At 33.1% G+C, this 27,281-nt stretch overlaps 1 protein-coding gene across 1 annotated transcript; it reads right to left on the reverse strand.

Annotated features, from left to right (window-relative positions):
• Nucleotides 1–26,270, reverse strand: LOC127702881 (lysosomal alpha-glucosidase-like). Its single transcript, XM_052207185.1, has 18 exons — nucleotides 26,060–26,270; nucleotides 23,671–23,882; nucleotides 22,910–23,006; nucleotides 22,288–22,526; nucleotides 19,052–19,183; nucleotides 18,239–18,343; nucleotides 16,711–16,824; nucleotides 15,154–15,238; nucleotides 14,805–14,919; nucleotides 12,249–12,382; nucleotides 11,117–11,268; nucleotides 10,284–10,435; nucleotides 9,654–9,738; nucleotides 8,596–8,771; nucleotides 7,818–7,906; nucleotides 6,232–6,281; nucleotides 1,443–1,589; nucleotides 1–70 (listed from the first exon to the last, which is right to left on the reverse strand). The coding sequence occupies exons 1-18, from the start codon at nucleotides 26,268–26,270 to the stop codon at nucleotides 8–10; spliced, it is 2,358 nt and encodes a 785-aa protein (XP_052063145.1). The 3' UTR covers nucleotides 1–7.
• Nucleotides 26,271–27,281: the final 1,011 nt, after the last annotated feature.

Here is a 27,281-nt window from a genome sequence, read left to right on the forward strand (position 1 = left end):
TACAAATTTATGACCATGTGAACGTGAATGTCCTCAATAAATCTCCATTAAGATGTTGAAATCGAAGAACCTTCAAGCAAAAGATGAAATTAAATAATTTTAACACTATAACATATCAACAGTCAGACTTATATCCGAGCATTTTTATTGATGTTTTATATGTCATCGACCTGCATTCCATGTTCATTTTGAAATGCAAATCGCTAATTCTTATATGATTCGATGTTTACTTTTCTACGTAATCTCGAGTTATTTTTTATGAATGAGTTACAGCAGTTGATTGATCGATTGATCGATTGATTGGTTGATTGGTGTTCAACGCCACTTTCAGCACTATTGTGCTATTTCGTGGCGGTCAGTTTTTTTATTTCCAGAGGAAGCCACGAGAGAACCATCGAGTTTCGGTCGGAAAACTTACAATCCTAGTCAATTAAGATTGGAGTCGAGCACACCTACCACGTGCGGGATTCAAACTCACAACCTAAGTGTTGACAGGCTTGTGAAATCATCCCTTCGTAAATTTTACGGACGCCATCACGAGTTGGTTGATCGTTATGGAATAACCGTTTCACAGATGATATCGGGTATGTTCCTTATGTCGTAACTACAATACCCGTCCCTTTTCACGAATATGACCTACCGAATTAGACTATTTACCGGATTTGTAATAACATAAGCAACACGACGGATGCCACATGTGGAGAAGGATCTGCTTACCCTTCCGGAGAACCTGAGATCACCCCAGTTTTTGGTGGGGTTCGTGTTGCTTAGTCTTTAGTTTTCTATGTTGTGTCATCTGTACTATTATTTGTCTGTTTGTATTTTTATTTTTGGCCATGGCGTTGTCAGTTTGTTTTCGATCTATGAGTTTGACTGTCCCTATGGTATCTTTCGTCCCTCTTCTAGTGATACAGTAGGTCGACTACGTAGACCACTAGCCCACCAAGGCCCCTATACCAGTTGACCCCAGGGTAATCGGTGCTAATTAAGTTATTGAAAAATCGGTTCTTACTGTGACGTAATCACATTAGCATTGTGACAGAGAAAATGTACGGGAAAGTGCACGAATTTTATACTATTTGTGTGCCAATGTCGCCAGATTTTCGAATCCAGGAATGGATATTGTACTCCAACATGTAAAGTTGTCCTTAGATTGATTTGGATATTAATGTTAGGTCCCATTAGATCATATAGCACTTGTCATGTACTATACATTCTTGGCTTTTAATCTTTTGTCTATTAGCGTTCTAGATGGAGGTGAATATAGAAAAGCGCTTGGATGCATATTCTTTATAAAGTGTTATTTTCTTTTTTTTTAAAGCTTTGAAATAAAACTTTTTTTCCATGATCATTATTATAATGTGGTAAAATTTATTCTATAAATTTAAAAGCAAAATAAAACTTGAAATATTGGAAGGAGTACGTGAACTTTGAGTCATTACCTTAGCATTACTATCGTACGTAAAAGGAACATGGTGTCCATTAAAATTAGCTATGGTTGGTCTGGAGTGGACACCAAAGATAACTACAGATCCTAGAGTCATCTTTACTGCATAGTCGTATAGTACAACTTTGGATTTTAGTCGGGCCTAAAATGATACAGAATACATATATAACATTTTCCATATACCATTTAGACAAAAATTGAGAAATTAAAAGATGATGTATGACCTTCAATTATATAACTCTTTACCTGAGATCAAAAGAACAAATGACGTCGACAGTAATTTACCGATAACCTACACTATTCAATGCATTTGATAAATACATTTTAAGACAAAAATCTAAAGATATTCTATTTCCTTTAACGGGAAGAAATTGGTATGTCAGCGGTTAAGCGTCTTCTCAAATAAATGCTAGACACCCATTCAAATTCAGTAAAAAAATGTCACTTCATGAAAAAGGTTGAGCAATTGAATATCTGAACACCTACAGGTTTAAGAATGATCTTCAAAAACGAGATAAGCCGATGGGGGAACTTTTGAAATGTCCACATACATTCAAGTGTAAAACAAGATAAAAAGATAAGCAACAGCTTTAGTCAAGTCAATTTTGGAAAACCATCAAAGAAATATGAAATAATGACTTTGACAACTAGAATATTACAGACATGGTTTGGAAGAGTCACATTAAGCATGTATAGGGTTAAAACATAATCCACCCAAACCTTTGACAGGGGTATGACAGTAAAATATTGCCATTAACTGTAGCATTAACGAAAAAAAAGTATTTTGCTATCCAGTTCAGAATCAAGTGTCAGAAATATAATCACCATTACAAACATTGAGAAACTGAACATTACTTTTCAATGCTGACACGTATTCTTAGAGGTTGCTACTGATTATAAATATACAAGAAAACGTTACAACTTTGCATTTGGTTGTATATTTTTAAAAAACATAGCTGAAGAGTTATTTTGAAATGGTGCTAAATTGTGGTTTGGAACATAATTTGAGTGCGTTTGGTCAGTGACGTAAACAAACGATGTATTTTGTCGCTTTTAACTGAAAAGAGTTCCTTTTATCATTGTTTCGCCTCATATAAGATATGCATGTGGTTGTCCTATATGATATTTAATCAAGACAAGAGGCTGTGAAATGACATCAAATCGGTTTTTGCTTAAATTTATCAGTGTCGATTTCAAAGAAATCAAGGACCATAACTCTTCAACGACAAAAGTGTAAATCGTCTAAACTGAACCTCAATTTTTTCATCTGTAACAACATATCAAATTAGAAACACATTAGTCAAACGGTTCGCAAGTTATTGCCTGATCGACCATCGTACTTCCCAATATTAATGATAGAATCTTTCCGTCGACAAACCCTGTTAATAGTCCAGTCAAATTAGATTGGTATATTTATGTGTTTAGAAGAATAGTTTAAATTGACTATGAATATTGGTCATGAATAAACCGAAATAATAATACCCTGTCCTTGATCAATATCTTTAGAAAAGATTTTATACTAAATTATTGTAAACTTGCTTTTGTCTATTCCTGAAATTAACACTGGTGCTTTTATTTAAAAATATGAATAAATGCTGACCGTAAGGCCCGTATTCATAAAGGGGGTTTTAAATAAACTCGGTTTAGGCTTCAACTCAGTTTAGTTAAACCTAGGATTGGAGTTTAAAATAAAACGTATTCCTAAAGCGATTTTAATCCCAGTTTAACTAAACCAATTTAAAACTTCGTTTAAAATTTAAACAACGTTTTAATTTTAAAACCAGCATACGAAAGTAAAAATTTCTGGCTCTGCACCGCAACATTTTCTGGAAGAGCATTCACAGCACTATTCAACGTTGCGATTGAGAAGGTCTCATTTCATGAGTGTTAACGAAAAGGATAGAAAGCCAAAATGCCAGTAAAAACGACGGGAAATCAAACAAAGTGTAGTAGTCAGTCGAGTACCAGCTTAACTTTTTAAGAGACGGAACATTCAATTTACTTTTGCCATAATCATAACGTCACATATGCGACTAGCCAAGAGATTTCCAGGCTTATTAGGGTACATTGTCTAAAATTGACTTTTTGCATATTTATCAAGTACATACAGAAACAAAACACTCTGTCAAGTTATTATGACCAATGTGTTTTAATAACAATTAAACGAGTCTTTTTGAAAATCGGCATAATAATACTGTATTTGATGACGATTTTTTTTTATCATCGAAAGCACTACATACACAATTATTGTATTTTATTGGCACTTAGTATTCTCCAACAGGGTTTTTGAATACAAATTTTAAATGAATTAAATTTATCTACAATACAAACAGTTCTTTGCTCTCTTTCAGAAAATGTAATCTAAAATTGTTGTAATGAAATTAGTATAAAATTTTGTCAAAGAAAGCTTCAGTCGAATAATGTTTAATGGTCATTTCAAAGTATTTGTGACGAAAAGGATTAACACTTTACCTTAGCTTCTGTTTTTGCTGGCAACTACCGATAGTGGACAAAAGAGAGTTCCATCTACAAAGATGTCCTATCATTTCAACTAAACTCGATATTTTTCAAAAAAATATTACTAAGTAACTACATGAGCGATTTTTATAAAAAAAAATACCATAAGATGTAGAAATGTTTAAAATTTATTTGTTTATTGGCAATTTATCGTTTGAAGTGAAGTGAATCTACATATATTAAATGGATAAAAAAAAAAATCTGCTCTGACTATAGATTTATCTAAATGAAATCTAAAATATAGCATAATAAATGTAGCGTATCAAATGCATAAATGAGATTTTAGTTTGTGAACTATTGCTTATAAACTGTTACGCTTCCCATGCTATGTGGTGAAGAGACATGCATCATAAATATAAGTTAAAAGACAAATTCATAAAAAAATTAAAAGCTTTCTTTGACAAATTTTATGCTTACATAATTACAACAAGTTTAAATTACATTTTCTTACGACTTCTTACGACTTCTTGGATAAAAACTGTGTCTGGTCTTTTCTGTTTACTTATTTATGGATTATTGTACATCGCATAAACTCAAATCATTCGTTTTACACCAATCCTAGTATAGATAAACACATCTTCTCTCTTTAAATCCCTTTAAGACGCTTTTATTCACATTTATGTAGACAAAAGCATTGAAAATAATATATGTTGGGAGGGGGATTATTTAAAAGTGGCTATGGCTTTATAAACATAAGATGTGGTATGATTGCAAATGAGACAACTTTCATATATTCAACATCCTGAAAACAGACCCATTCATATATTTGACATCCTGAAAAACAGACCCATTCCAGCGGCACGTCTGTATATACCTTTATATTATACTCTATTGGATATTTAGAATGTGTTATTTCGGTCTAATCCGTACTAACTCCAACCCAAACCACTCTAGTGTAAAGCTTGCCGTCGTTAACAGCCGGAGTTAATATTCATGAGGCCAGCCTTCAATAATATTCATGAGCCATCAATAATATTCATGAGGTGACTTGCGTTCGATGAAGTGCTGTAAGAAACTATCGATTATTATGATAAAATAACGTTTTTTGTTTATATTTGATATTGTTTCAAACATGCAAGTCAATGGGTGTCTTCTTCGAGGTCCGCGTTTACTTAATCAATTATAAAAAGGAAATATTAGTCTTCTGCCAGGTCTGCGTCTTTTAACAACATTTAGAATGAAAGTTAAAAAAAAAGGGTGATGCTTCCATAAACATAAAACCAAGAACCGATCTATTCAAAATTCTGTGATAAGTGAAATAATGTAGAAATTTAACGATTACTATGAATTAAGAAATTGAACGAAAGAGATGAAATATGCATAATTATGAATCTTGAAAACGGGAAATTCTCCCGGAAAATTAAATAGAGCAGTTCTTATAAATATCTCTGACTTCTCGAAGTATTTAAATATTTAACAATTATACATTACACGTAAACTGAAAGAAATTAAAAGGAATTAATTGTCTACAAATATAGTCCCATCTCAAAAGTACTACACACCGTAAATGCGATTGTTTATCTTCCATTTTAAACAGCCCAGACAAACAAAAAGTTTTACAATTAAAGAAGAAATAAAAACTGACAGTGACTTTATCAATGACCTTTCATTATTCAAAGCTACGGAGATCAAGCAGAGTCATAACATAATCAGGGTATTGCCATTCCGAGGTAGGCATTGCCTTAAAAATGGCCCAAAACACTTATGCCCTAGACCCGTACGAGTTTGTCAGCAAAGGGTAAGGAGGAGTACCCTGGTATATCAAAAAGTCAAAATTAACCATTGCCGGCTGGTCAAACTAATAGATTCACATGGGCCAAGATACCAGTGATAAAGGTAGGCATTGCCATTAAAAGGGTCCATAGCACTTATGCCCTAGACCCGTACGAGTTTGTCAGCACAAAAAGTTTTACAATTAAAGAAAAAATAAGAAGAAATAAAAACTGACAGTTACTTTATCAATGACTTTTCATTATTCAAAACTTCTTGACACTTGAACATTACTGAATATTAGTGCCTACGTTCACTTTTGGTTTATACACAATATATGTGTACTTCGTGTTACAAACATAAAACCAATTTTGCTTAAACACGTCACTGAAACATTAGAGTGGTTTTTGTTTCCTATTGGTTTTTAATTGTTGGTTTTTGTTCTTTATTTGTTTCAGTTTTTTGTTTTAGTGGATTCTTTTTCTTGTTGTTTAGGTTTAAAATGATTTGTTATTTGCAAATTTCTAAAAGGAGGGTAAAAACGCCGATGTACTCACGTTTTCAGCCGTGAATTCAATAAAATTATTATTTTGACCACCTGTTGTGTCTGAAATTGAGAATATACAATAAGATGTAGCTAATTTCAAATTTAGAACTTTTCGATATTTCATACTACTTAATCTTACATCGCTAAATAATTCAAAGTTTGTTTGGTGACTATATTGAAAACGTCTATTCCATAGAACTTGAGATTAAAAATACAACAGATACAGTTAAGTCTGTCTCATATCTTGAATTACATCTAGAAATTAACAAAAGGGTCGATTGAAAACAAAACTTTACAAAAAAAAGAGATGAGTTCATCTTCACAATTGCGATCATTCCATTTCTTTGTAGCAACATTCCATCGGCGCCTGCATATGGAGTATATATCTCCAAGTTAATACGATATTCCAAAGCTTGCATTACCTATCATGATTTCCTTGATAGAGGGTTGCAACTTACAAGGAAGCTTTTTGACAACGAGTTCCGAGTGGCGAAGTTGAAATCTTTCCTTCGAAAATATTACGGACGCCATCACGAGTTGGTTGGCCGTTAGGGAGCTACCATTTGATTTTTATGGGGAGGGAGGGGCTAGGATGAAAAATGTTGTCCTGTATTTTTTTTAGTTGTAATCTCTGTCCTGCCTTTTTACTTTTCACTCAATTCGGTCCTACCTTTTTTTTTATTAGTTTATCCTGACTTTTTTTACATAAATTTTCATCCTGCCTTTTGTTTGCCAAGTTGCTCATCCTGCCTTTTTTTTTAGTTGCTCAAAACTCCTGTCAATCCTTTTTTTCAAATTTCATCCTAGCCCCCCTCCCCCCTAAAAAATCAAATGGTAGCTCCCTTATGGAAAATCTGTTTCACAGATGACGAGGGATATGTTCCAATCGTCGTAACCTTAATCTCATCATCTTTTCCTCGAATGTGAACAACCGAAAAAGACTTATCACCGGGTTTGTACTATCATTATCAGCTTGACGGTTGTCACATGTGAAGCCGGACCTACGTATTCTTCTAAAGCCCTTGCAATCACCCATGTGTTTCTGTCGGATTAGAGGTGCTCAATCTTTAGTTTTCTGTGTTGAGATTATGTGCTGTATTTTGTCTTTTTGTTTTTCGTAATTTGCCATGGCATTGTCAGTTTGTTTTCGACTTATGAGTTTAATTATCCCTTTGGTATATTTCGCCTTCTTGTGAAATCCTGCCTTACATTTGCCGTTGATTTGCAAGGATATAATACAGACACTAAAGTTTGAACTCCCTTAGTTCTTCGGCTATTCTTTATCGGTCCATTTTGGTCATATGGCTCCTAACGTTCCTACATATTTATAAAACCCTGGCTTTCATATGTTAAGGTTTGAGCGTTCCCGATGAAGGTAAACCCAAGTGCTTTGGATGAACGAAATTTAAAAAGTGTAATTTAATTTACTGTAAAATAAATAAAATCAGACGGCCTTTTTTAAACCTTTCAAATTGCAAAGAAACTATTAACAAGTCTTCCATAAAAAAATCAGAAAAAAACAAAAAGATAAAAGTAACAAAAATATTACAATTTTTTTCTCAAAGAAAATGGTATATGTGTACACTATAGTCATACCATAAGATTCGCCATTATCCCAGAATAACTCTCCTGATGCCAAACCTGTTGTGGAAAGTGCTACCAATAAAGTAAAATCTTTGGTGCGACTAAAATGTAAATGCATTAGTGCATACATATTTTGAGTTGACCAGAATTATATCAATTTCAATGTATTCAGTGGCAGAGGGGACATAAAAGATGAAAAAAATACCTGTCCAAGTCAAATATGAAAGATCAACATTCATGTTCAAATCAAACATAAAAGATTAATGAAATGACAATACTGTTCGTGAGTAATCAACAATGTTTTCCTTCATACATTTTATAATATAAAAAAACAGCTTTCTCTGGTATGAGTTATGTCTGTTGATTTATTTATGATTGATTTTTACTTATTCTTTTACGCGAGCTTTTTTCTTGCTCTTTTCTTGTTCTGTTATTTGTTTTTGAATCAATATCTTATTAGAATTTACAATATATTTTATTCTTCATTATTTTAGTTTTTTCAATTTATATGATTCCCGTAACTGTGTGGTTTTATTCTATAAATTCTTAATGCATTTACGAGAATTTAGACCTCGGTAAACTATTGTTGTCATTATACATTGCAATACCTGATCTTTCACCTGGTGCTTCTTCCCGGAAATATTTGACGTCAAAAAAACATAATCTTCTCGTTACAAAAAGGTCAAATGACGCGTTTACCCCCAAATGACCAGGTCAACCGGTGCAGTTCATTCATAACATCGAAATAGTAATATCGTACATTAGACAAGTTTAATATGTTATCATTCACCTTTTAGTTGTAGTAACATCGTGATCTTGAGTAGGTATTATGACACCGCCACGTATATGTGCATTGATTTTACTGAGGGGAGCATCAAAAACATGTGTTCCTCCCATTGATTCCACACCAGTCTCTATGTCGAACCAGTTTCCTGCAGGAAGGTATGCAGTTACAGTTGTAGCTCCCTTAATGAAAAATAAAATGTAATGCTTTTTCAAAATAAAAAGCTATGTACCACGTTTGATAGTAATTTTCAACGATTAAGCTGGTGCATTTTATAAGCGAAAGAAACAATAGTATCCAGTATATTTGAAGAAGTGTATTAAGCAGTACTTAAATATATACAAGATAAACAAATTTGGTATTCTCGGATTTCATATTTATTTTATTCGGACGCACAGAATTTTTGAAGTTTTAATTTCATTATAACGCTGCTGGTGGTCTGTAAGTTAACAAGGGTATCTTCAGCTCAGTAGTCAGTGCTGACATGATTTATATCATATACTAATTGGGGGCCTTCAAACTCTTACATCTTATCTAAGATGTGCTTTAATTGATACCTTATGAATTTCATAGAGTTTTGCGTTTAAACAATAAATATTCTGTTCAGGTGAAGGTGCTGATTATAATTTTTAATTCTATTTCGAGATAACAGAAAATCATTATACAAAGATTTACTAATTATGGCCTCCAAAAACAAACGAACTTTTCAACGAAAACAGACATGCTTGCCTTTCAAAGCAACCGACTTCATTTGGGGTTTGTATTGACGACCTTTTTGTTTATCGTATATTTTGCCCTTGATTTCTGGTTTACTTTTGACACAGCTTGTTATAACATGCATGTTATCTATCTAGAAATACTGAAAATTGAACACCTACTTTACAGGGTTTTTATCGACTTGTTTTCGTACATCCGTTTTTGCTACATGAATGTTAACTTGATTTTTTTTAAATGTACAATGTTTTTCGTACAGCTGTTTATTGCGTACTCTGATTCTTTAATGTTAGGAATTAACAACTAGTATCCATATTTCATATATATATATTATATGAAGAATTACACACCTTGACCAAAACTGGAGATATCAAAAGTCCACTGCCCCATAAGAACTGTCTGTCGATATCATAGGTTTTCGGATCTTGTGGAAATCTGCAAGTTCATATAGTAAGTCAATGTCTCTTCTTTTCATGTACCATTAGTTTTCAATTACATGAATATAAAGACAAAGTATTAGTGTCCTAAAGTCTTCACTCCTTTGTTCAATATTGATGTAAAAATACTCTTTTACTATGTGTACATCCAACGTGTTTGTGCTAATTATGTTACTATCAAACTGCTAAATAATAGCCAGGTTTTGATAAGCCAACAGATTGTTGCCTATTTCTTATTTGTCAGGTTGTGTTGTTTAGGACATACCGTATACTATAAGGAATATTTATCTAGTAATGTCATCGTTGAATTACATGAAGAAAATGAGATGAGATAGAAACCCGTCGACAAAAATAACCAACATTCAGTTTGCAAAGGAAAAGGGTTTATTGTTATATGATTAGCAGTCCCTATCCTATCTTATTTATTTTTCGCATTCACATGTACCATATCTCTTTCTAATTTGAAACGCTAAAATTTACTCTAACAAACGTACATATGATGTTTTACTTGTAGAGGTAATACGTTCTATAACTACCACTTACTGGAAAAATAGAGGCCTGATAACTGGCCTCCCATCTGTATGACTTCTGTAGAACAATGTATAAAGGTAAGGTAGAAGTCTGTATCTCTGCTCTAATGCTTTTTTCATTATAGGTAATGTGCTTGTAAACAGGGAACTTGCTGGATCTTGACCCTGTAAAAATTATCAATTTTCATATTTCTAAAATTTGCTCTCCGTAATTATTTTTTATAATTAATCAAGTGTTTAGTTTTTCTAGTTTGATTTTTTTTAACATTTGGTCGTGCTGAGGCCTTTTACAGATTACTATATGGTATGGTTTTGCACATTGTTGAAATCAATACGATGATCTATTGTTGTTTACAACTACGTGTTTTGTTCTCTAGTTGATACTTGTCTCATTTGCAATCTTACCACATCTTATTTTTATATAACGAATATAAGAACTTACAACATAAAACAAATTGAATAATTCAGTTGAAAAAGGCCTCTGCTAATCAGATCGGCACGATGTACAACAAGAAGATTATTTGGATACTACCCCCTTTCTATTTTTTTTTCAATTAATAGATGTAATGGCATCCAAATGTAAATAAGAATCATGTTCACAACGATGCTTAGTATCATCTTTGTCAGGCAGTGCATTATGAATTTTCTCTCCGTGTTTAAATCTATTTTCGAGTTTGACATGAAGAGCAACAATGTTATTTTATGTCTTTGCATTTGCTTTGAACCAGAATGTGTATTAATTTTGGTGTAATTAAGAATCCCATATCCCCTTTTTCATTTCCAAATGAGGTGGCTGTGTTGAAGAGAAATTTGTTTTTCTGTAAATCTATATAATTTCCTATTTACATCTCCATCTCTGTCTCGATGATTGCGCATAAAGGGATAAAAAGCACCCAATTGCATCCACCTGGTACAAAGTTCAACATCAACTGCACCAGCAAATCCGCATATATCAGCTCCAACCATTGGAATTCCAAACATGTTGAAATTGATTATACCTGAGAAAATAAAATATTTTGCAAAAGTCATTTCCATTTCTATGTAGCAACATTCCAGCAGCGCCTGCATACGGAGTATATATCTCTCAATTGATACGATGTTCCCGGGCTTGTATTTTCTATCATGATTAACTTGATAGAGGGTTGCTGCTCACAAGGAAGCTATTAAACCAACCCTTCATAACTTTTACGGACGCCATCACGAGTTGGTTGACCGTTATGGAATAACCGTTTCACAGATGATATCAGATATGTTCTTTATATCGTAATTACAATCCACTTCATTTTCACCACGAATGTGACCTACCGAATTATTTCCCGGATTTGTAATAACATGAGCAACACGACGGTGCCACATGTGGAGCAGGATCTGCTTACCTTTCTGGAGCACCTGAGATCACCCACAATTTTTGGTGGGGTTCGTGTTGCTTAGTCTTTAGTTTTCTATGTTGTGTCTTGTGTACATTTAATTGTCTGTTTGTCTTTTTATTTTTTAGCCATGCCGTTGTCAGTTTATTTTCGATCTATGAGTTTGATTGTCCCTCTGGTATCTTTCGCCCCTCTTTCATTAGAAACATAAACTTAGTGTGGTATTGAAGGAAATGTAAATATGCATTGATAGCATTTTCAAAATGAAAACCAAAACATAATAAATTCTCCTGTAATTGCCAACGGATGATCTCGAACCTCTGAAATGTTATTTGAGGTGAACGATAATGAGACAACAACCAGAAAATTTAGTATTCTGTTTGTATAAGTAAATTTCTCACTTTCTTGAGCGATGTTGTCTTCAATTTAAATGCATATCTTTTTAACTTACTTATTAAAACAAAACTGGTACATTTCTATACAGATGTCAAAAAAACATTCAACTGAATTATAAATCTCGACAATAGTTTTCTTATTAGATACATCTTGTCTCTGTATGTTATTTTGATAATACTGGTCATAAGAACATGTTTGCACCATATTGTATATACCAGAGATGGAATAAATGAGATCAGCCCATGTACTATGATTATCGCCAGTCCAGTGTCCGGTATACTTTCCACTGCCAGCAAATGTAGACCGTGAAATGACAAGACTTCTTTTATCTCGAATTTTCTTAAGTGTACTGAAGAAAAAATATATTCCATTGTAGAATCTTTTTATCAACTATCACTTACATGTTCATCGTATATCCTTTGAAAACTATAAATTCATCCGTTTGCTTATTATATAAGTCATGTGAATTGTCCAGTTGATACAGGTTTTGATTTTTTTTCCTGTGGATTCAGAAATGTTAACGAAAGGTGATTATCAAATATTGAAAACAACAATTCATAAGTTTCTTACGTCTGAAGAGCTTTTTTCTGTATTTACCTTCACTAGGAACGCTTGAAGCCGAATATTTGAAAGCCGAGGATGTATAAGAGAGGCAACAGATACCAAAAGGGACATTCAAATTCATAACTCGAACACAAACTGACAACGCCATGGCAAAAAACGAAAAAGGTAAACAAAACATAATATGGAAAACTAAAGACTGAGCAACACGAACCCCACCAAAAAACTGTATAAGAACCGAAACAGCTGAAGAACATTATCAACAACAAAGGTGTAGTATATTTGCCAATTCCTGTTATTTCTTTTTTTATATTACAAACACTTCTGATAAGAACAACAAACACTTACAACTGCATTAAAATTAGACTACCTTTCGTGTTTATTTTATTGATAATCTTATAACAATGATACTTAGTTTACATAAACTGCTTGATAAATGAATTAGATATTCACAATTCACTTGGAAACTAAACATTTACCCCAACGACACTCACCAAGGAGGAATTCTTGTGTAGTAATAGGTCTGTACTATGTACCTCTGGATGTCAACTAAAGATGAAGAACCGTTTCTTTATTCATTGTATTGGATACCTAAACTACATAAGTGTCCTAACACACAACGTTATATTACTGGGTATTCCAAGGGCTCCCCGAAACCTCTTTCTAAATTATTAACATCAATTTTTATCAGCAATCAAAACCGGCCGTCAAAGTTATTTCGAATCTACCCATTCTAGAGGTGGGGTGAATCAGATGTGGATACTAAAAAAATCTTAAGTTCTTTTAGGGTACATACAATCTAAGACTCTTTCATCTTGCAATAGTATTAAAACATTTGACCTTTCTACACTTTACACAAGTATTCCCCATTCCAAACTATAAGACAAATTAAAAGAGCTGGTCCTGTTTTGTTTCATAAAAAAGAATGGCCCACGTAGATACAATTTTCTTGTCTTAGGGAGGGATTAATCGTACTTTGTAAAAAATCATTCTGATTCAAACAAATAATTCTCTGAAACTGACATTATCAAGATTCTTGATTTCTTGATTGACAACATATCTGTTACGTTTGGAGGGCGTGTTTTTCAACAAACAATTGGCATTCCCATGAGAACCAACTGTGCACCTTTTCTTGCCAACTTTTTTCTTTATTCATATGACGTTGACTTCATACAGGAGCTTCTTAGGAAAAAAGACAAGAAATTAGCATTATCCTTCAATTTTGATTTTCGGTATATAGATGATGTTTTCTCACTAAATAATTCAAAGTTTGGTGACTATGTTGAACGTATCTATGCCATCGAACTTGAGATAAAGGATACAACCGATACAGTTTAGCCTGTCTCATATCATGACTTACATCTAGAAATTGACAATGAGGGTGGGTTGAAAACAAAACTAATCGACAAAAGAGATGATTTAAGCTTCCCAATTGTGAAGTTTTCATTTCTATGTAGCAGCATTCCAGCAGCGCCTGCATATGGAGTATATATCTCTCAATTGATACGATATTCCAGGGCTTGTATCTCCTATAATGATTTCCTTTATAGAGGGTTGCTCTCACAAGGAAGCTATTAAACCAAGAGCTCTAAGTGGTGAAGTTTAAATCGTCCCCTCGTAAACTTTACGGACGCCATCACGACTTGGATGACCGTTATGGAATATCTGTTTCACAGATGACTACGGAAATGTTTTCAATTGTCGTAACTACAATCCCGTGCCCTTTTCCCCGAATTTGACGTACCGAATAAGACTTATCACCAGTTTTGTACTAACATGAGCAACATGACGGGTGACACATGTGGAGAAGGATCTGTTTATCCTTCCGGAGCAACTGAGATTATGCCCAGTTTTTGTGGGGTTCTTGTTGCTCAGTCTTTAGTTTTCTATGTTGTTTTTTGTGTGCTGTTGTTTGTCTGTTGGTCTTTTTTCTTTTTTAGTCATGGCGTTGTCAGTTTATTTTCGACTTATGAGTTTGAATGTCCCTTTGGAATCCTTCGCCTCTCCTTGACAACGAAGAGATTAAAAACTAGATCCTTGTTGCGCAATGCATTGGTATAAATAACATTTTGAGTAATGCTGATAAAAGCTTTGTGTTTATCGAAAGTTTTGAATGAAGTCGAAATGAAATATATAAAGAAGCCTTCATACTATTTCTTTGGACTTCATGCATTCAGCGTACTTTTCTTAGAACTTTAAGATTTACTTACTCGTAAGTAGCTTTAGCCTCAAAATGTCCATACAAGCTGTGTAGATTGTAATGTGATGAAAGATGTTGCTGAGCGGAAGTACACAATGTTTTGTCAATCATGTCACCAGTAATAGCTGAAACAATTTTCCTGACTTTTACTTTTACTTATATTTAATTTTTAATATAAAAAAATGTTTTCAGATGATTATCGAATGCGTCTTACATACGGAATTCCCTTTTAAAATTAGTTTCATTCATTATAAGAAAAAGCAAATGACAAAAGTGATTATATGAAAACTCATATATTTTCATGCTATTATATATGGTTTGCAAACGTTCATGATTGGGAATACCGGCTTGTAACTCACGTGGAACAAAAGGAGGTTCGTCAATGTTTCCTGTTGTGCAGCCTGTTAAGGAACCTTTCACAAAATTGGATGGTTCATTCATGTCCTGAAAGATACATTGTAAATTATTATAAAAGGAAATGCGTATTAAACACTATCGTTTAATCAAAAATGGGGTTCATGACTGGCGTCTAAACAAGAAATATATCATATATAACCGTGTTTTAATTAGATAAAGAGAACATGACGCTCATAAATAACATGTTTGTGCCCCTGTGATTTAAAACGATTCGGCAGTTGATAGTAAGGAATTTTTGGCGGAATATCAGAGAAACAAAAAGCTCAATTTTTCATCATTTTATGTCCATAAATGGCATTTAGAAATTTGTTAAGCAAGTACAAACTTATACAAGTGGTTGTCTCTTTCGAAAAATTGAGATATCGTGGTCAGTTGATCAAAAGTCAAGCTGTTAAAAGGTTAAGATTGACCCTACACTGTGCCAATTTTGAGCTTTGCTACTTATCGGAAAATCCAAGATGGCTGTCATCATGGAAGGCAGTAGCTTTAGTTTAACATACAACCTTATGAGAAAGACAGAAAAAGCTCATAAAACATCTGGTGTGGGCACAACCAATGCATAAACTCAGTAGAGAAACACTGTCAAAAATAATAACAATGATAAAACAATTACTGATCTGTGTCTTGTATTATATATGTATATATAATTATTTTTCGGTCATAGGTAAGAAACTTTATTTCTTATGCAGCAAAAATACTGCAATCTGATTGGTTAATTACCCCGGTGTAAATAACACCCCACCCTTGTTCACCCCGGATAAATAAAATTTTGCCAAAAAATAAAAAATTTGCCAAAATGTCAAAAAAAAAAAAAAATGTCAAAAAAAATAAAAAAAATAAATAAATAAAATGCCAAAAAATAAAAAAAAATAAAAACTAAATAAATTTGAGGACAAAACTTAAAAAAAATTCCGAAATTCAAAAGAACATAATTTTGTTTCTGAATTTCCCAAAAATAAGGAAAAAAAGTATTTGTCAATACGCAGCAACATCAACGTTGAAAAAATGTTACTCTGGAAATTTTTCATTAGCATTTTTCTATTTTACATCCCGGTTTAAAAATGAGTAAAGGAATTGTTCATAAGAAATAAATTCGTTATCTTGGTGTAATCAGGGGTGTACGGAATTTTACACCGTTGTTGAAAATTCATAAGCCCATTCGGCTGCGCCTCAGGGTGTATGAATTTTCAACAACGGTGTAAAATTCTGTACACCCCTGATTACACCAAGATAACTAATAGTACACAAGTATTATGTGTATTTCAATCGTGCTTCTAATTATAGTTTCGCTTCTTCAGACGCATTTACTTTTCATTATGATAATTGTATATTACTTAGGGTTGAGTGTCCTGCTTTGTTTCAATTAAATACTATTTGTGGTAAACATTCTTCACATATATCATAGTCTTTAAGTGAATAACATAGACAACTTAGTTTTCGCTAGAATAATGAATACAACTGTAATTATTTGTACTGAAATAGGACTTTGAAATACTTACAATCCAGAGTCCATCATAATTGACTTTATCATGGAAAGCCTTCGCATGTGTATACCAGTAATTTTCTGCATCAGGATGAGTGAAGTCAGGAAACACAGTGTTACCTGGCCATACCTACAAAGTGTGTATTGAAATTATCCATTACACAGGGGTGCTAGGGAAGACATAAAATCAATCTTTGTTCGCTGTTCATATCTAATGTTATTTTAAACGCTTGCATTAGGTTTTTTGATTTTCTAATATGTTGACCTCGAGCATCACCGCAGTGCGCATCTGGGCTCTCGGTTATAAAACTTTACTTAGTACTCAGAGTACAAAATTTGTTCTCGAAACACCAAATCCATGATTTTGATTGGTTGATTTCTGAGTCTGAGTACGAAAATCGTGCTCGAAAGTTTTATGACCGCAAGGCCAGGTGCTTTAAAATTGGCAGCGATAATTTTATTATTCTATAGTGGACAATGCGCATTTAAAAAATAATATCCTCTGTATAAGGTATCTTGAATTATAAAACAGCAGTATACAATCGGTCTAGTTCTTTGCCTAAATTTGCAAATTTTGAGTCAGATTTGCAATTACTAAGTAATGTGTAGACTGTTTAATATAGAAAAATAAGAGAGTTATTGGATAATTTAGACTGTTCTAACAAATACCATATATTTGTGTTTGTCCGAAACAAATTTTCAACAGCCATTTAAGGGGAAATGACTCTAATAGACAAAATTTTGGAATGGAATGTTGAAGAATTTTACCTTTTTTAATTGTAGCAAGAAAACAAGTTCGGTGACACCATTTTGTCTTTTTCTTTTTCTTAAAGCATATTATAAAAGCTATTTTCTCATACTTTACTAAAAAATTCTCTCATAGATTTATTTTAATTACAAAAAGTGTTTTTCATGAATAATCTATGCAAATTTTGACAATTTTGCACGACTGGTAGCTTGAAAATTGCACGGTGACCCATACTTTTTATTATATTTTTGAAAAAGCATGGTAAAATCTACATTTTGGCAAAGAATAAGAAAATTCTATCTGAAGGAATATATACGGATGATCCAACGTAATTGATACTGTTATAACACAGAAGTGTTATAATGTTCCATTGTCTTTATGGGATTGTATGATGAATAACCTCTATTCGTCAATCCAGAGAATTCAACGACTGCACTATCTTTATTTTGTTTGGCTGTTATTGTCTGTATCATAAATTCTTTGTTGTCACCGACCTTCACCTTTTGTGGAGGAGGGTTGATGACTAGTTTTTCTCTGGAGACAATTTTTTCTCCTGACCTTGATTAAAAAAACAAGAATTTTTCAATAACCTGTAAGAACAACAATGATTTCTTTTAAACGTTGAACTAATTTTCAATGGAAACAAACTATTGTGTTTACTTCTCTTCTGAAACAAATTATTTGTTTCAAGGAAATTTATTCCACACAATTCCTGTCATTTTGATAGAATACCCCTCTTTACACTGTTAACAAAAAGTACTTTTGTCAACGAATGATCGAATCCACCATTTCTTACCTTCCCAACAATAAAACTTGAGTTGTCATGAGTCTTTATAAAAATTCCTCTCTGCACTCCATCGTCATACGGGGCATATCCTACAGTATTGCTTATTCCAGGGTCCTGAAATTAAAATACAATATGTATCCATTGATAAAAATTACAATAGAACATAAACTTAATGCAATATTTCCGGAAAAACGTTCTAACGACATAAGCGTAAAAGTCCCTCATGCAAATTAGGGCGTGATCGGTAAGTAGATACCGATTTCTATTAATTAAAAAATATATAGTTTTGTCACGTGGAAAGAAAGGCCTATTGAAGATATAGCGGTAGATATTGTCTCTCTTTCAATATTGATTGCCAGCTCTAACAATTTTGTTGTTTTAAAGAGCAGTTTTTTCTTCTGCAAAACTTTATCTGATTGATAAAAATTCAAACGATGAAACTCTTTTCTTCTTTGTTGTGTTTCTGTAATATGCGTTACTGTACAGTATCTTTTACATTTGGAAATTTGCCAATTGTAACCTATTCCTGAATGTGACATTCCGACTGAGTATGGATTCGTATGACACGTGATACAGGCAGAGCAGAAGACTGTTACCTTGTCAACGCACCCGATCTCTCTCCTTTTTAGCTTGATTTGCATCTTCTTAATGGATTTATGAGATCGGATAACAACTGATGTCTCGAATTCATACCTATTTCTTATTATCTAGAAGCATCTGAATAACTTAGCATATTCGTAGCAAAATATTTACTACTTAAAATACAAAAACAACAAGCATAAACATAGAAAAAAACATTCAAAAAAGAAAAAGATGACTTACTACGATTGGTATAAAATGCATTCCGTAACTATGTAAATCGTTAACAAGATTTGGTAAGTCACTGAAGCTGTTAGGGTCCAAAGTCCAGTCTTTATAACTGTCCATGTAGTCTATATCAACCCACTGAGTGTCCTAAAATAGTATATCATGCATGAGTATTTACCAAGAGATTTTACCTAATATTTGATCAAACATTTTCTAACTATGATTGTTTATTTTGGATTTAAAACAAAAGCCATCTCAGCTTGCATCTTGTTGTAGAGGGAACATGCCAAAGTATGTGCTGTCTTTTATTTCCTTATAATAAAAAGTAAAAGAGAGTCAGAAGATACCAAAAAGATATTCAAACACATAGTATAAAAATTAGGAGATGTGGTATCATACTATAGCAGGGGCCTCAGTGGCCGAGTGGTCTAAGTAGTCACTACTGTAATCACTAGCCAGTCAACACTGAGGTTGTGAGTTCGAACCCCGCTTGTGCGGGTGCACTCGACTCCAATCTTAATTGACTAGGATTGTCAGTTTTCCTATCGAAGGTCGGTGGTTTTCTCCGGGCACTCCGGCTTCCTCCACCAATAAAAACTGGCCGCCACGAAATAGCCCAAAAGCGGTGCTTAAAAGTGGCGTTAAAACACCATAAATCAAAAAATCAATCATACTATAGCTGTCAGTAACTGTGAGATCTGTAATTTGTGTCCTTTTTGTTTTTGAGGGATGTCATTGCTAATGAGACAACTATTCACCTAAGTTCAAATGAAGTACTAGTGGATGTAAGCAATTATAGGCAACCGAATAGCTTTAGGCAATGAAAAAAACATACAGCATAATCGGCTTTAAAAGGCCAGACATGAAAAAAAACATGAAACAATTCAATTGAAAAAACTTACGGCCTAATTTATAACAAAACAATTGACGAATAACAAATATGACAGACATGAACCAATGAAAAACCACTGAACTACAGACTCCTGATTTAGGATAGGCACACAAAGAATGTGGTGGGGTGAAACATGTGTGTGAACACTTGATCCTTCCCCTTACTTGGGACAGTGGTATTACAGCACAACATAAGAACAATCAGTAGAAAAGGCTTAACTCATCAGATCGATACAAAGGAGAAAAATATCCAATAAAACACAGATCGGACGTGACAGGGTATTTATACATCCCTCAAAACAAAAACAAAAAAAAAAGACACAAATTACACATCTGAAAGTACTCGAAGTTACTGACAGCTATTTCAAAGCAAATAACAACTAATAAAAGAATCATGTATCTAAGACTAAAATATCAATCAGGACACATTCAACATCCAATGGATTTAGTGTAAAGAAGCAATTTAAAGTCAGAGAAAAAACAAGACCTTAAGTAATGGCAAAATATAGGTATCGACAGATTGTAGTACCGTGAATGTGCACATGTATATAACAATAATATTTAGTATGGTTTTAATTTACTGATAACAAATTCAATCTTTATACCAATAAAAACAATATTCAAAGATCTAATTATAGTGTTGAATTGGTAACCATTAAGAATAAGTTTATGTAAGGGATGGATAAGTTTATCCGGTTCGTATCTAAATTTCCGGGCTCGGTTTACAACATAAAAATAAGGAGATGTGGTATGATTGCCAATGAGACAACTATCTACCAAAGTTCAAATGAAGTAGATGTAACATCACTGTAAAAATGGGATGTGATATCCGGTTTGAAACAAGTTTTCTACAGGTACAAACCGAATCTTTGTATCTACGGAAGAATTTAGTAAAGGTTTTGTGGTATCAAAATCCTCGACTTAATGATTTACCAGTAATTCATAGATAACGCTCATTGAAATTCTTCAAAACGTCACTACAGACACGGGCATAGCGAACATGTTGGGAAATATAAACACCGTAAGACTGTGCCTAAGGAAAATAACCGTCCAAAAAAGGAAAATTAACAATGGGAAAACAAAACTCTTCCTTTTGTCTTAAATTTTTGTGTAGAGTTTCTCGTGTAAAACTGAAATATCTAAATCTAGGAAAGCACAGTTATTATTGTTAATATTTGTTTATTGAAAGTAAGTTCCTTTGGGTAAATTTCGGCAGTATATTCAAGAAGATTCCTTAGTCAATGACAAACTGACAACGACTTGGCAAAAAACGGAAAACGACCAAAAGACAAACAACAATACACAAGACACCACATAGAAAACTAAAGATTAAGCAACAAAACACAGCCAAAACCGAGATGATATTATGTGCTCATGAAAGGTAAGGAGATCATGTTCCACATTAGACATCTGTCGTGTTTATCATGCAAGTACAAATTCGGTGATAAGTGGTCATGCTGCTGTTAGCTGTACTGCGCTGTTTTATATGTGTTTAGCTCAACGACATAAATTCTACAGAAAGGCAAAAATGGATGTTTGTGCAAACGTTTAACTGGTTTGACCCTACCAAAGTGTGTGTTTGTACAAAGCCATCTTATATAACTGAGATCACCCCCAGATTTTGGTAGGGTTCGTGTTGCTTAGTCTTTAGTTTTCTATGTTGTGTCTTTCTGTACTATTATTTGTCTGTTTGTCTTTTTATGTTTTAGCCATGGCGTTGTCAGATTATTTTCGATCTATGAGTTTGACTGTCCCTCTGGTATCTTTCGCCCCTCTTTTATATGGACCATGTGTTGTTGCTATTCATTGTTGTTCCAAAGAAGTCGGGTGCTGAAGGTTGATGTGATTTGTTTTACTTTGCGTTATTGTTTACGATTCCTAGTATCAGAAAATTTTATAATCGAAACTACATGTATCTTCTTTGCTGTATCTTTTTAGATACCATATTTCTTCAAATGAGCAGAAAGAATTAAAATATCAAACATACCGAACTCCAAGGAGAATTCAAACCGGAAAGTCCATTATCAAATGGCAAAATTAAAAGCTCAAACACATCAAACGAATGGAAAACAACTGTCACATTCCTGACTTGGTACAGGCATTTCCTTATGTAGAAAATGGTGGATTAAACCTGGTTTTATAGCTAGCTAAATCTCTCACTTGTATGAGAGTTTATTGATTTTTTGTCAAGTCTTAGACATATCATTTGAATGTTTCTGTTTATTCAATTATGTTTTTATTCATTTAAACTTATTATTTTATTTATTTTTTATATTTGTAATATTTTCAAAACTTACTCGATTTTGATGCACTATGATATGTGATTCAAGTAAATATAATTTATGTATTGATAGACTTACATAAGGTATTTGTTTTTTACGCATATCATTGACTATCAGTCGAAGATTGTCAGTGTTCGTGTATCCCCATCGACACAGATGAAAGCCGAGAGACCAGTATGGAGGCATCATAGTCTTACCAATAACTTCGGAGTATTGTTGTATTACTTGGTCAGGTGATGGACCCAGGAAAACGTAAAAGTCCAGAATTCCACCTGTGGTTTTGTAGTTAACTGATACGGGGTTCGTTTTGACAAGACCTATCTCTGTGTCAACAAAATAAAAAAAAATTTGTATCACTTCTTCCATTTATAAATTACATTATTTCTCGTGCACATTGCTTTGTTTTAACAAATTTAAGGAAAACAAAATACCAATGAAACTTTAATACTTGATTTTATACGAAATAAAATACAATGTAATCTAATATGATTTTTGAAAATATATGATAATAGCTTATTGATAAAAACTATAATCTTATGGTTGTGGCCTGTTATTTATATCTTGAATGAAGAGATATTTTCCGTATCACACTGCATGGAGTGATTCCTGATGAAGGTAAATCCAGAAAAACGCTTCGGCCGCAGGAAATTATTAAACGTGTTTCAATTTTTGTTATTGTGTTGCAATACGTATTTCTTACCCATTGCATTGCTGTTGAGTAGGAATATTCCGAATGCTTTGCCATCAGATTCTACGCCAAGCATAAAGGGATGAGAACCATACAAGTTTCTGTCTGGCTGAAAGTTTTGTAAATATGAAATAAACATGGCATGTAATTCATCATATTATTCTTTACTAGTGTAAAACTATAAAAATAAGGAGATGTGGTATGATTGCCAATGAGAAAACTATCCACCAAAGCTCAAATGAAGTCGATGTAAGCAATTATAGGCAACCGTACGGCCTTAAACAATGAAAAAAAACCATATCGTATGGTCGGCTATAAAAGTCCCCAACATGAAAAATATAAAACAATTCATTTGAGAAAACTAACAGCCTGATTTATAAAAAAAAACAATTTACAAAAAAAAATATGACATACACGAACAAACGACAACCACTGAACTACAGGTTCCCGACTTGGGACAGGCACATAAAGAATGTGGCGGGGTTAATGTTTGTGAGCGCTCAACCCTCCCCTAACCTGGGACAGTGGTGTAGCAGTACAACATAGTTTTTAAAACTTTGATTCAGTGTATAATTTTCGTTGAACGCAAATAGTTCGGCTGTTGAAAAAAGGATTCCACAATTTATTTGTGTGTGTGTGTTTATATGTAGATGCATGGGCGTGCAAAATATTGAATTAACACTACACTAGCGGATTGAGTTATTGTGGTATCAAATAAATACGACACCACACTCTAAACTGAAACAATATTATGATCTTTTTATAGGTATTACATCTGGAGGTTGATCACGTGACCAAAATGTGATTTTTGGCCCTTCTTCCGGTTTCAGTTTCAAAGTACCAATACGTTCTCCTAGTCCATACAAGTTACTGGTTGGTACCGCTACTGTTATTTCAATGTATTGGTCTGTGTATGTCATTGGTGCTACTGTACTGTCAAAACTGAAATGACAAAATTTGTAGGTACAAATGTATATTTGATTTTCTTGTTGAGTAATATTATCGGTAAATGGCAAATGCTGTAATTTGGAAATACAACGTTGTATTGAAAACATGGATTTTGGATGTACTCCTAAGAGATACATTTAATAAATTAATAAGGAGTTTCTAAATTTTAAAGAAGTATCGAAGACAGCACATTTGCAAAATTTGTAGTACCCAAAAGGGAACTATGCCTAGGAAAATAAAAAAATTGTATTTTAATTTGAGTACAATGGTTCTTAATTATTTCTACAATAATTTTAAACAGTTTTAATCATATATATAAAGTTCGTAATTATATCTTGTTTTAATACCACACTATTAACGATGTTTTTTTTCTTACACTACAGAAGATGATGACTTTCTTAAAACTTTCACACCAAAATATGGACTCCCGTCTATTGTGTAGTTGTATAAAGTAGTGGATGCTTTCGCGAACACTTTTGGTGTATCTATTGGTACTTCGTATCGTTGGGAAGCTGGATCATAAATCTATAGAAGGAAAACATATAGAATGAATGAATACAGTACACAAGAATAAATCAAAAACATTAGTAGTGAGTTGAGTATTGTATTCTCATTCATTTTTAAAATCGAATATCCAAAGTTTTATGCTTATGCATTTTGTTATGTTTATGATATGTTACAAATTTAAACGGGACATTAGCTACGAGATATAAAAAAATTGAATATGATTTTGTTTTGTTCAATCATTAATGAAAGTCAAATAGTAAAATAACAATTCGCTTCTAGCAGTCAGTTTAGATCAATTTTGTCAAAATAAGCTAAGAAAAATCGCTGATAAATTATACACTTGCAAGTGAATAATTCGACCTCATCGAATCCGTATTCATGTGACCTTCAATTTAACACCTTAGCTGGAGATGTGTTACGCATGTATCCAGTTATGAAAGGGAAAGAACGTCAACATTGAAAGTGAAACAAAGATGAACCATTTGGTTGACTGATTCGATCCACAACAAATCATTATTATACAGGTAAAAACGATGATAAACATACTTTTTAGCCTACAATATGAAATCAAACAGACCTAGAAAAATCCAATTGCACGTGGACGCTATCGATTAATATTTATATTTATGTATATATCGAGTTTTATGGCCGTCGGAAGTATTTGGAGGCTATCTCGATGGTTAATTAGATGACGTCTAGACAAAAATACATACGAAATGTTGATACATATTATCGAGTTCATGCATTGTTAATTGTTTATTTTAGACTTTTTGTAATTTTGATATACGTTATTAATCAAATATGAGAATTTGAGACAAATCGGTGAACATGCATTTGACAGCCCCTTCAAAGGTTTTTAGAAATAACAAATATGTAAATTGTATATATTTGGTAAATTCAAATAAAAAATGACAAAAAATATCTACTGACACAGTCAGTAATAGATTTGATTTGTTAAATTTGACCATAAGGACGCTTTATAATGGTAAGGGCATGCATGATGTCCCAAATCTTTGCTCCGATTGGACGCAACTACGAATCTAAACAACAACCAACAAAAAAGATATATGCTAAAATAAAGAAAAATCATTACGGACATAAAATCAAACTAAAAAATGAAATTATCTAGATATATAAAATAAATTCAGGTAAAAAAGGTGTCATTATCACCACTGTCAAAATGTTTAGATTGTGTAGGCCTAGCCTTTAATTCATGAGCAGGCAAATATCACTGACAGGTTCATTAAGTCTACATTTGAAGCTAATGCTGGTCAATTAGGCTATAAATAGTTCAAGTTATAACTGACATTTCGTCATGGCTCTAAACTGTTTCGGGTTTGTTATGCATTACAGATTGTAACCTAATGATATCTTATGTTTATGTCTACTTCACAGCTAGGTACTTCTTTATCCCTGAAAATACCTATATATACCTTTTATTAAATACCAGTATATATTCTAATTCTTGAAAGAAAAGCGCTAATACTCAACTTTCAGAATCGTCAGGCTTTAGCTGCCGTCAAATTGTGAGCAATTTTTTAACTATGATAAATGTAAAAAAAAAACTGATAAAGATTCATGGCTTGTTTTATGCTCACACCTGAATGCGTCAGATATCTTTTTTTAAGAAAGTACTTGTGAAATTCTATCTTTCCTCAAACATTAAATACTTTAATACTGTATTATTACTTACAATGATAGGATTACTTGCCTTCACACGAATCCTTGTTTCAGTTTCTTCTTGTACATCTATCTTCAGTTCTGATAAAGGTTTAGGGAATGGTAGTGATGCTGATGAAAGTGCTCTTGATAAGCGGACTGATTTTCCAATGCTAGAGCCTGTGATATTACCTATAGTGTATCCCTTATAGTCAGCAGGATAAAAACACCAGGAAGCTCCAGCAGCTTTTGAGCTCATCCAGCAGCACCCCCTAGTGGCACAAGTTGTTGGAGAAGCACCTGGTTCCGGGTGACAATCTCCGCGTGCTATGTCTGGTACACCACATGATGCAGATCTAGACTTTGGACGAAAGCACCATGGTATACTAAGCTGGTCAACTTTATTCCAGCAACATCCTCTAGCCCGACATGTTGTCTCAGCAGCATCTAAACAAACAAATAATACACTTCTACTAACACGATAATATATTTATAAAACCTACTAACAATTTATAGAATTGAAACAACTACAAGCAAGTCACTGTTAACGCAAAAACAAACCACCTTTTTTCCGTTAGGATACATAAAACCCTTGACAAACCTGGGGCCGTATTGCACGTCCAAATACCACGGAGTCTACATTATACATTGAAACACTAATCACCTTAGATCATCACCGATTGTTGGTGTCAGTTATGTTCTAATCTGAATTGTCTGTATAATTTGTTTTTGTCTTTTGGTTGTTTTTATTTTTGGTAAAGTTATTGTGCTTTCTTTATTGTGCTTTTCCCTCTTGGTGTCTTCGTTATCTTTTTATTAGTTATCTACTAAAATCTCAGTGTTTATCAGCGCTACATGGTGCTGTTGTAGAAATTTTGATACAAAATTGTATCACGTTCATGTTTTTTTTAAATTTTGAATCGAAGGACTGATCAAATAAAAATGAAAAAAAACCTTGTATACTAAACACAAAAACGCAGCTTAACATATCATGATTATGAATGACCTTACAATATATGTATTGTATGAATACTCAAAAATCGCCAAAATCTGTCAAATGTGTGGTATTTGAAATATAGGTAAATTTGAGCTTTTATAGCATAGTAAAATGTTAGAAATTAGGTATAATATTGTTCAAAGTACCAGTGAAACTATGAATTTAAGTAAGAATTAAAAGACCTTTTGAAAATGGACCTTGTGCGAAATTTATTCAGGGGGGATCGACACAATTTCCTTGTCTGTTTTCGTTCTAGAAAAGGACACTTGCTGA

Source organism: Mytilus californianus, unplaced genomic scaffold (genome assembly GCF_021869535.1).
Source record: "Mytilus californianus isolate M0D057914Y unplaced genomic scaffold, xbMytCali1.0.p SCAF_5, whole genome shotgun sequence".
Classification (NCBI taxonomy): Eukaryota; Metazoa; Mollusca; class Bivalvia; order Mytilida; family Mytilidae; genus Mytilus; species Mytilus californianus.